Raw genomic sequence first — 12146 nt, forward strand, 5'->3', positions numbered from 1 at the left:
ATTTAAAATCAATTTCGTCTGAAAACAGCCCAAGAAAAAAGTTTCTATCATTCTTACTTGCAAAGTTTTCTTTACACGAAGAGAAGGGCCTGGGTATTCGTTTGAATATATTTCAGTAAGGAACATAGAATTAATTAATGTTGACTTTCCAAGACCAGCTTCACCTAAAATCAAAATATGAATTAGATTAAGAAATTAATGAAACTCAGTACAAATTTGTAACAGCTCTAAATTCACTGTCAAGAGTTGAAAAATCATCAAATATTTATTGAAAAAAAGAAAATGCATTGAAACTAAATTGGGATAGTTAAACATGAGGCTTAAATTAGAATAAAGTTGCTTAAAAATGGATAAAGTAAACAAAATGAAAAAATTTTCGCAAACAATTTTAATATTTTTCAGAAATTTAATGTATGAATTGCTGCAATAAGTAAGCCTTTCAGACCTGCAAACAATTTTCCAGAAAAATGAAAAAATACTTTTAAGAAACTTTGAATCTTTTTAATATCAATGAAAAAAGTCTGGAAAAAAATATTAATAAAAAATATGCTGAAAAAACCAGTAAATAGTTCTCTTTTTTTTAGCATTACTAAAAACTAGTTAACAAGAGTAAAGCTTTTTCTGCATAAAATTATTTATATAAGGATTTCTAGAACAAGGATTTGGATATTTAGCCATGTTACACATATTATCATTAAGGAGGTGCCATATTGCAGGAAAAAACCATCTTGGCAAATTATTTTATGTAAAAAGTAATTCAAAGTTTAAATGATAGAAAAATAGAGTTCAGGTAAACCTAGAATAAAACACGAAGTTTTAAATACTGAAAGAAGTTTTTTCAAAACATCAATATGTAAAAAAATTATGGCAGAATTATGCAATGTGGAAGTCATCCAGTTGTACTTTGTTTGTATTTTGATAACTTTAAAATATTTCTTCCGCATTTGAAATTTAATCGTTCACTCTGGGTTAAACGGAACTCACTTTTCTCTACTCTTTTAATTTTAAAATACCAATGGAGCAAAACAGAATTCCCCATGAAAAGTTACTTACAACGTATAGCATCATCTTAAGTGAGAAAAATGGTGTAGTAACAAATCATTATCTAAAATTCAATCACAAAAGCACTTTTGAAAAGCATAATATAGCACAACTACATTTAAATCTAAGCAATACTCTTCCTTACCAACAACCATGAGCGTGAATTCAAAGCCTCTCTTCACAGCCTTTCTGTAGACTTGATTTGGGAGGTTTGCAAAGCCTACATAACCATCCATATCTTTGGGAAGAGTATCCTTCATTCTGTCACTGTCTCTGCTAGACAAAGACTCTTTGGAAGAGGAATTGGAATTGACGCTTAATGGGGGAGGTACAGTTGAATTTGTTAACGTAGGATTAGTAGTTGTAGCATCATGCCGATAGAATAAATCCCTTTTCGCATTTAACTGAAAGAAAAATAAACAGGATTTCATTAGAACAAGGAAAGAAACACACAAGCACAAAAAATACAACAATATAAGACTTAAATATAATTCGAGATGGTCTTGAATGTTAAAAGAAACACATCAATAAATGGGTTCAAATATTTTTCCAGAACAGTCAGATATTTCAAATAAATTAGTGGAAAACCACATTTATGGCCTAAAGCAGTGTTTCCCAAAGTGTGGCACGCGTACCCCCAGGGATACGGGAGGAAGAGTCTAGTGGGGGTACGTGCTCTTATGCGAAATATCTTGCAACAAACGAAAATTTCAAAAAATTTTATTTAAAAACAAAGCTAGTCATAAAATTTACTAATTACGTACTTTTCTATTGGCTATTTTTAGCAGAGGTAACAGTTAATAATTAGTGGTGTCAACAGCCAGTTGTGATTTTTAACTTTTGTGCAATTTTTTTAGAGTAAATAAAGCATTCATTTTTTTATTAGTCGTACACAGCGGTACGAAAAATTTAGAAAGGGTACACAAAAGTCATAAGTTTGGGAAATTCTGGCTTAAAGTGAAGCTTTAAAACAAGTACATATATATTATAATTAATTTTTAAAAATTAAAATGTTTGGGCTCCTTTTGGAACTTGTTAAACAGTTTCATAAAAAATTTAAAATATTAAAATATACCTGAGCATATAAAAGGAGCTAGTATATAAAAACAGGCAAAATCATATAAAAATGCTGCAAGTGTGTAATAAAAAAATAAACTAAATACTAATAAAAAATAAAAGTGAAAATGACAACCAAGTTACAACTTTTTAGCTTTAAAAATGTATATTATTATGAAATCTTGAAATTTTCTAGCTCAATAAAATAAATTAATAAAAAATAAATTGCAAAATTGATTGCGAAAATATTGATTAAATCTATAAATTCCACATTTTAAAAAAATCATTAACTTTAAGTCAGAACAGACAAAACAATTGAGAATTAATATATTTATTATCTCCACTGAATTGAAGATATGCAACATAATCATATATCAATACATAAAAATGCAAAACCTAAGATATATTTAGTTTTCTGTTTGAATGTAAGATTTGCAATATAATTATCTGACAATAAATTAAAGCAAAACGGAAGTTATATTTCCTTTTGTTCCTGAATGGTGAACTTGCTATAAGATAATAAAAATGTTGCAGTTTAAATAAAAGAATTAGTAAACAAATAAATTGAAAGCATCAGCGTAAGGTCAAATGGACCTAAGGATGTGATTTTTACAAAAGAAAAACAGAGCATACATCTAAAAAAAAAAAAAAAAAAAAAAAAAAAAAAAAAACTTTATCGCTATTACTTAGGAAACAATACAAACAAAGCTTAAGATGTATTTATAGTTTAAGAAACAATTTAATCTCTGTTTTTGAATGACAGATAAACAAAAACAATTTCTTCACAATTTCAGTTAAAAGCTTATTTATAAACAAATAATTTCAAAATTCAACACAATGATTTATTCAAAATTAATGTTAAGTCTGAGCAATCAAACAAAAACGCACAAACTGCAGAAGAAATAAACACAAAAAAGTTAAATAAATAGAGAGCATTAAATTCACTTAAAACAAATTATTAACTCAATGAACTTAGATGCACTGCTTTATTATACGTAAGGCAAACTTCAATGTTTATAATTATCCTCTCCCAGCCATCAACACTAGAATAAAACAAGAAAAACTCAAGGCAGTCTTCAGATTTCATAAACAACGGAAGTTGAAATGTAAATAACTAAAAAACAGTTTTAACATCATGGAAATTCTTGGTTCTTTTTAATGACAAGGCTTATCAATTGTTTGAACCAATTATATGATGGCATAAAGCAAATCAAAACTAAAAATGATTATGTTCAAAAATAGTTTATTTGCGACTTAAATATTTTAATCAAAATAACGTATCTTATAATTATTAGCACCAACGGTGGCAGCAGCAAGATAAACGGTTCAAAATTCGTCAACAATCAAATTTAAAATCGACAAATTATTGATAAAATCTTAACTTTCAAAGAAATAACTATAAAGCTTAATTTAAAAATAAATATTAAGAAAACAAATTTTGAAAATCCTACTTAAAAGAAAAACATTTTCTGGAAACATTACTTTTATTTCTGTTAAAAAATCGTTTTCTCCTAAAACGCAAACGATGCTTACATTACAAAAATGCTTTAAAGAATTTTGTAGGTTTAAAATCTTATTAACATTGAGATTAACTTATCAATGGTAAATGAATGATAAAGAAGTGAGTCATCTGTTGCTTCCGGAACATGCTTATGCGACAAGCAAAACTTCTTGCATTTCTTCTTAATTAATTTTTAAAGGTTTTTACTTTAATTAAAACGACTTGTAACTTAGATGAATTTCTAGATATAATAAAAGTCTCTCATAAATTAGGCAATAAAAAAATATTTTATACATTCATATTTTATTCTACATTTTCTGGTGAATCACATTTTAAAAAGATTCCCAGGAAAAATGATTTTAACAACCTCAAATCCACTTAGGATAAAACTAGTTCTAAATACACTTCATAACTCTTCTAACTCAACCAGATAATTGCGTATTTTTACCCTCAGGCTTTAAAAAAAAAAAACACCTTCCAATTTATTTAATTAATCTTTTAAATAAAAAGTCTACTTCAAGAATATATAATCATATTTCGATTCGTAATTTAGAGAGGAAAAATTTTAAAAAAACATTTCTGAACTAGAAAAATACAGAGTTGGTAATAAATAAGTTTTTTTAGAAGTTTAAGTTTTTTTTCAGAAAATAATAGAGAGCAAGATTTTTAAACCAGTTTTGTAGAGAATTCTTATGTTTTTTTAATAAGTTTTTTTTTTAAACCAATTCGTAGTACAAGGCAAAATTTTCCCGATTTATATTACCTGATTCAGATTAATTAAATTTTGAAATTTAAATTACCAGAATTTCACAAAATCCACGAGACTTAGCAAAACCTAAAAGCTAAATTTTTATACAGATTTTTGTTACAAAACAAATTTCTTAAAATAACTGAAATTTTTAAAATTTTAAGGATCTATATGCTCTACTATAGCTGATATGATTTTCAGAAGGCTCGTTGTCGATAAACATAGCCAATTTATGCATTAAGAATAAAAAATACTTTTTTTTTAAAAAAAAAAATACAACTTAGGTTTCCTTTTAATTAAATAAGAACTCACTTTGCCATCGATAATTAGACAGTAAATTACATTTGAAAACAAAATTGATGATTTGGACAAAATTTGACAAACCAAATCTACAAGAGTCAGGAAAAATGATTATATAAAAAAAATTATTTGACCTACCGTTTTGAGACAAAGCATGTCTAGAAAAGTTTTTCACACAAATGATACAACAAATTTAAAATCTAGAGACACTATTCTAAAATGAATACAATTTTTAAAAAAAATAAATTTGTAAAGCTACAGTTGTGATGTTACATTAAATATTACGGTCACACGAAGGTTTATTTCAAGGCCAACGATACGCCATCATGCACAAAAACGACACAAATAGTAACAATCTAGAACAATTTTCAAGAAAATGTTAAGAAGAAATCACGCAAAAATAAAATGTTCATGCTTACAGTGCAAATTACTCTCACGTGAGACATCGATCCATGCAGCTATTTCCGGCTTTGAAATTGGTCACAAACAGTACCAATTTTATACCAAAAATAGAGAATTAATGATCACTAGGTATATTGAGTGTTTAATAAAATTAATGATTGGAGATCAGATGTAGATTACACTTTTTTTTTTAATAATTTAACTTGGCGAGAAATTTTATTGAGGTTTCTAAAAATCTTTTTTAAAAAATCCAGCTACTAAGAAACATTATTTAAGATATGATAATTAATTTGAATTATGAAAAATAATTTGAATTATGAAAAATAATTTAAATTTGAATTATGAAAAATAATTTATTTCGAACACTCACTATTTTAAAAAATTCAACTTTCTCTTTCTAGAAATTTGAGTTGTGAAAATTCGAATTCTTCATAATTTTACGAGTTGTTTAGACGGAATATATTTTGCAAGCAGTTAACGAAATTTAACGACAACTACGTATATTGGCTTTAATGTAACATAGATTGACTGTATTAGTTGTTGCAATTCACGTAACATTGAATGAAAAAAATAAATATTGTAGAAAAAACATGTTAAAAGCAAAATAAAACGTGTCTCGTTTTTAATAAAACAATCTCTAGCTGCAATTACCACATCACTATGTAAACGTAAAAAACAAATAGAAAAGTTCAATAAAAATCGAAAAAATATATCTATAATATGCTTAAGACTTAGTGACAGCCTGCCCCTTTTCCGAAAGTGACATCTTTACATCAAAATGTTCTTTATAATTGTTTTCAGATAGCCACTTAAGTTTCCGTAATATCCTCTAAACATCAGTATATAAAGCAGAAATGGTTTATTTTCTACTTGCGAATTTCTGAATTTTTCACCAAAAATTCACTCCTAAACAATTTGAAAATGTGGCTTATTATAACCCAAGATCTTCATACATAAACAAAAGTATTCAAAACAAAATTTATGAGTAAGATTTCGTAAACAATTTCTACACATTCATCATTATTCTGGATATCATGCGCAATGTTATAAGAATACGACGATATAAAGCTAACAAAAACAATTTTTTAAAAAAACAAAACACATAAATTTTCCGGCGATCATAATCATAGTCATAAGTCGCAGTACTATCATTAATAAATTCTCGTATTCTAGCGATAAAATTTCAAAGAACTGTTGAGGTCTTCGTATGATGAATAATTTATTACTCACAAGGCACGAGACCTTGGGAACAACCAACTAGACACGCACTTTTTTTTTTTCACTGTATCTTGTTCAATAATACACAATTTCATTAAACATAATTAAATTGCTTAGTTCGTATTGATGCAAAAACAGTGAAATTCCTCAGCTCTTCTTTTTAATCATTTATTTTTTTATGTTAGTTCACTCTTCAAAAAAAATATTACCAAGTTTTGCATATTTTCATTAACAAATATATAAGTTTGACAAACAAAATAAGTAAAAGTTATTTGTAATTCTTTTTCCAATTTTATTATTGCCACAATTTATCAAATACTTATTTTATTATTTAGAATTTCGTGAAATTTTTTTATTTCCTATGAGCTGCACAATCCATCTTCCCGATGAGCAGACCTAGTGCATTCTCCAGAAGTGGTATCCACTCTTTCAGGACCACCACAATGGGTGAGATACCGTTAGCCATGTTAATTTGGACGTCTGGTTTCTGCCACACTAGATGACAGCACCGAGACTCTATTTGAATGCTAAAGTGCACTAGGAATTTAATTTTGCCGGAAATGCCAAGAGCCAACAAGGCACTCCAGGGATCTTTTACATGCCTCATAATCATACGGCATGGCCGCTGAGGATTTTCAGCATTCCGAAAACCCGGTGTCTGGGCCGGGGATCGAACCCGAAGACTTGGGCTCAGAAGGCCGACGACAAACCAACTGCGTCACCCAGCCACTTCGTAACATTTCAGACCTTATAAATAACGCGTAGCCACCATCCCAAGCTGGCTCGTTTTTCAGGGTTTAATCATTAATGGTAGGCAACGGCGTAATTATTAATGCATTTAAACGTTTAGAAGGAGCTGACAAGGCCTAAAAATTTACGCAACCTCAAGAATTAACCTCATCAGGTAACAACGGGTTCCACGACCCCGAGAGACGCCACAGGATCCTATGTGAAAGTGCTAAATATATTACCCCATAACTGGATTAAAACAATGGGCCCACACGTGTCGGAAGTGTACGCAAGTGTGTAATATGGTCGGTTAAAATAGCAATTTTTTAAATCTGAAATAATTTCACAAAAATAATAAACAATTTATAAAAGCAGTTTAAAAGATGCAGGTTTTGGAACCATGAAGCCATTAAGTTCGTCATTAAAATACTTTTATAATTGATTTAAGATCAAATATCAAAAAAGCTTTAGTAGAATCTATTCTCTTTTTAAGATTGAACAAATGACTCAACTGTAAATTAAGTTCGTATTTCCTATGTGAGCTGATATTTTTTTAAAGTTACGTTTTATAATTAAAATTTCAAATTAAAATCTGAGACTCAAACGCCCGCATAAGTATGTAGTAAAATTACTGGAGCTTTAGCATACTATCTAGCTAGAGCATTTAACTTATCTTCTGGATCTGCACTAGAGCATCAAAAATGTTTCAGCTCCGGATTCCCCTATAATAACTTAACACACCAAAAATATAATATTATTTATAAAAATAGTGATTGAATACGATATTGTGTTATGTAAATCTATATTATATAAAACGCTATTACGTATGTATCAATAAAACCGATATTTCTTTTCTCGCGTTGGCAACAGTTTTCATTTTTAATTGATAGGCTTCGGCGCGCAAGAGCACGTATTGAGCATCATGTGGCTAATCTATATTATATAAAACGCTAATACGTTTTAATTGATAGGCTTCGGCTCGCAAGAGCACGTAGTGAGCATCATATGTCTAATCGGGTGAATTCTCACCGAATTATCAAAAAAATTCTCACAAAATTATCTTCATCGAAGCCGATGCTTTACATCCGGCGTTCAGTACTATTTCATATTGTTTTACAACACATGGTTTTAGCCCTCTGGTGGGAAAGACTTTAAAACAAAACTTACAACAGTTACTTTTCTCAACAACTGAAATTTAGAATAGTGTTATTAAGAAAAATATGTGAACAGTTTGCAATTTCAAATTAATATTGAAATGCACAGGTTTAGAATTTTCTACAGTGAAAAGTTTTCGGAACTTCAGTGTTCAAAAAAGTATACAAAAGCTAGACGTTAAGAACGTATCCAATGAGCGAGCAAAGCGAGCATCGGATTACGAAGCAATCCGAAATGAACTGTGAAAGCAGTTCCGGGGGTTGGCGAGCGCCAGCGGGCAGGGGGCGAAGCCTCCTAGAAAATTTTATTTGAGTAACAAAAATACTGATCAGTGTAAAAAAAAAAAATTAAGTCACACTGCCGAAATATATTGTTAAATTTCGATATTTTTTTATACAATACATCACGATATTAAAAATATGCACAAAATGATTATAAGGACCAATATTTGAGGTGGGGATGATTCGGAAAATAACTGACAAGTACCGAAAGATGACATCGAAGTTCACGCGTTTTCTGGAATATTTCAGAGCAATTGACTAACATTAAAATAATCAGCTTAACAGACAAATCAAGCAAATGACAATAACAACCACAACTGAAAGATAGCGAACAATGGTTGTGATCGGGATTAAAGAACATAAAGAACATTACGAGCATTCCTGCCCATTAAATGTCTGGTTTTTGACAGCTGTCCAAATTCTCTTTCCAAACACGGCCATCAATGTTCGGGCAAAAGCAAAACAGATGCGCAGAGCATCGCACGAAGAATTACTGGTCGATTTATTAGAGATCCTTGCCCTCGCCTCATTATAGCTGCCATATTTAGAGAAAGGATGCAACATTTTCTCTTCTTGCTCGCAAAAGAAAAAAAGTACAGAACGGTGTTCGATACCGAGTTCGAACTATCCTGGCTCAAACAGCCGGAAGTCGTGCTCGTGATTCATCCTAAGAAACGGAAAGTGAAAAAAAAAATGGTACCAATTTCTGGAACAACTCGAACACGCACTAAAGTGGAGAGGGAAAAAAAATGAATGCATTAATATGCTGAAAAAAGAAGAAGAGTAATCAATTACCCTGACGAAACTAGAAAACAGTGCGAGAACAGATTTATGCGTCAAGAACGTGATGAAACGAATAAGTAATGAGTGCAGACGGATAAGTTGAGCGCAGTTTTCAAGGTCTGATTGAGACTGACAATTTCCATATTCATGAACACTTTTTATTTTATCAGAGAAAGAAAATATTATACTATTATTCTCGGGAAAGTACCTTTGCACTTAGGTAGGTGAAAAAATTAAATGGGAATTATCATAATAATTACAGAAAAAAAAATCGAAAATAATAATTTGCCATGATAACAATTCATACATAAGAGAACTATCCTTGGAGAAAAGTTCGATAGGATGGAGAAAAGTTCGAATGTTTTTTGATAAGCTTTCAGGTTTGAGACTGCTCGTTATCACTTTTTTTTTTATTCCCCTTTTTAACGGGGTGGTGAAAGAAGTTTTTAATGACAATTTTTTCTAAGTTGAACCCTCTGAGATCGAGACAAATTTTGACCATCATTTTAAACTTATTATTTTGAACAACAAAAATTTGTATAAATCTCAGATCGGCAAGTATTCATTCAGGCTCCAGCTTCCAAGAGTAACACCTAACTCGTCTGTAACACAACCAAAAAAACTTCCCATTAAATTAATTTTATTCTATATGTAAATAAACATTTTAACAAAAAAAAAACGGAAAAATAGTGTAATTTTACTTACATATTTGAAACTAGAAAACTAAAACTTTTTACTAAACGGGTGATCTTCGGAATAAAACGGGATATTTTTTCCACTTTAAAAAATATTATATAAACTTAAATCATGAATAGCTTTTATTTATTATAAAAATTATTTCCCGTATCAAATGTGTACTATTTAAATTAAAATGTATTCGTTTATTTCCTTTATTCTAATAAAAACGAATTTTAATCATTAAAAAAAAAATCGTAAAGGGGGAGACGATTGCGTAGCACCCAATTTTATAAAATTTCATTTCCGAAATTACAGAATTCGTAAATTTTCGAAGATTGAAGCAGGATTGGTAGGATTACTAGAGTAACAAACTTTAAGGATTACTAGAGTAAGCAGGATCACTAAAGTAAACAAAAGAAACCGTCATTGCGCGAAAAAAAAACTTACACCTTTTAGCAGTTAATTAGCTTTAATTACCAAAAAATTTAACTGGTACAAAAATTAAGGTTATTATTAACAATTATTACAATTCCAAATGTTATTATTTACAATCGCAAAGAAATTTTCAAACGAATCTATATTTTTTAATCTCTTTTATTACTTTATTTATTAATTTATTTTAAAGAGTATCTTCCTTAAGTTCTTAATGCTTTATTTCCGCTATAGTTAAATATCATTGATTTTTTTAACATGTTTCAAACTCAAAACAAAAAACATTTTATAAAAAAAAAAAAAACGCCCAAGTAAAACCGTTGCACTTAAAAAAAAATACACTGTTAATGCAATTACACTTAGTGCATATTACATAAATAAATAAGTGCATATTACATAATTACATAAATAAATTTCTTATCCTCGTAATTCAAAATTCCAAACAGCTGATAAATTAATCCAGTTGATTTATGTGATTAATACCAATGAGCGGAAAAAATACAAGCTCAGACTTTCAAAAAGAAAAAATATTTGTGAAATGCGGCGAGTAAGCAAACAATAAAGATAGACAACCAAAACATGCTGAGTAATCGAACGGATAAATTAATGTCGTAATATATTTTCTCCGCTTCCATCCGCAACACCGTTTAGTATATCGTAAAAGTCACGCAATTTTTCTCAGCATTCCTAAACGCTCCGGTAAGAATAGGTATGGCGATAGAAGAAAAAAAAAATTAGGAAACGTAAAAACGTCAAGGGATAAATTTATAGGCAGTCCGACAAAGAATGCATTTGTAACTTTCCAACGAATCGAAGCGTGACTTCAGATTTACACAGCTTGCATATAAAATATAGAAAAATCAAAGCCTCATGTTTAGCAGAAATGTCACTCAAATGGTTAAGCCGTTTTTTTACAGTATTTTTAAAATTTATTCATGTTTTCTAAACACGGAAAATTGCATCTTTTACCGGGGTCAATTTATGATAGATTTGGGTTCGCTAACTACATTCACGAAATATTTATATCGTTAAAACGCACCCATCATAAAATATTTTATTGCAAAAACACACCTTTCACAAAATATTCTTTCGCAAAAAAACAAATAAATTAAAGTCGCCAACTTTAATTTATAATTTCTGAAACCAAAACTCCTTAATAATAAAAAGAAGAAAAAAACTATACCTATAGACCTGAGGTTTCCAACTTACATGATGCCGTGGGCAGCAATTAAAAACACCAGTCAAATGGCGGGTCGCAACTTTATCAAAATTTTATATCGGACTCTTTTATATTTGAAGGAACATTAAATATTACTGTCAGATTTTTATCAAGCTGTACAAAACAAAATTATTGAATCACAAATCAAGATACGTAGATTTTTACCTAGGAAAAAAAAAAAAATTTGCACCTTTGGTATGTTAAATTTCACAGAAACGAAGAAATTAGGCTTTTTTTAACGGAGGAAAAGTATTTAAAACCCATAGAGATTTTTTACGAAAATTGTCCGCAAAAAAAAATTTACATATTTTAGTTCGTGGGCCTGAAAAAAAGCTTCGCGGGCCGGACGTGGCCAGCGGGCTGGCAGTTGGTTACCACTGCCAGGGGTCTGTCTAGACATTTTGTGAAAGGTCCGTTTTTTGTGAAATTGTGAAAAAATTACACTCACATTCTTTCAACCAGGGTCCGCTTTTATGAATTTGTGCAAATAGGGTCCGGTTATTGCAAAACCCTTTTGAAGGAGTTTTTAAATTGTAAATAGATACAAGATTATGCTCGGCACTGTAAAATTATAATAAAAATATTAAATTTTCACAGCAATTG

General features: G+C 29.7%; 1 protein-coding gene across 11 annotated transcripts in view; it reads right to left on the minus strand.

The window, feature by feature from the left end:
• LOC107457025 (protein peanut) overlaps positions 1-12146 on the minus strand; it is a 111456-nt gene that overhangs the window by 54941 nt on the left and 44369 nt on the right. For 8 of the 11 annotated variants that reach the window (XM_087161625.1, XM_087161624.1, XM_087161622.1 and 5 more), the window contains 2 exons: positions 1187-1445; positions 58-164 (listed from right to left, as the gene is read on the minus strand). In XM_087161625.1, coding sequence (XP_087017751.1) covers positions 58-164; positions 1187-1445 — 366 coding nt within the window. Of the gene's footprint in view, positions 1-57; positions 165-1186; positions 1446-3548; positions 3702-4784; positions 4996-12146 lie in introns of those variants that run through there. The other 3 variants (XM_043052069.3, XM_087161626.1, XM_043052071.3) reach the window with 3 other exon arrangements.

The sequence above is a fragment of the Parasteatoda tepidariorum genome, chromosome 4 (genome assembly GCF_982258835.1).
Source record: "Parasteatoda tepidariorum strain Cologne lab strain chromosome 4, Ptep-v5.0, whole genome shotgun sequence".
NCBI classification, from domain to species: domain Eukaryota; kingdom Metazoa; phylum Arthropoda; class Arachnida; order Araneae; family Theridiidae; genus Parasteatoda; species Parasteatoda tepidariorum.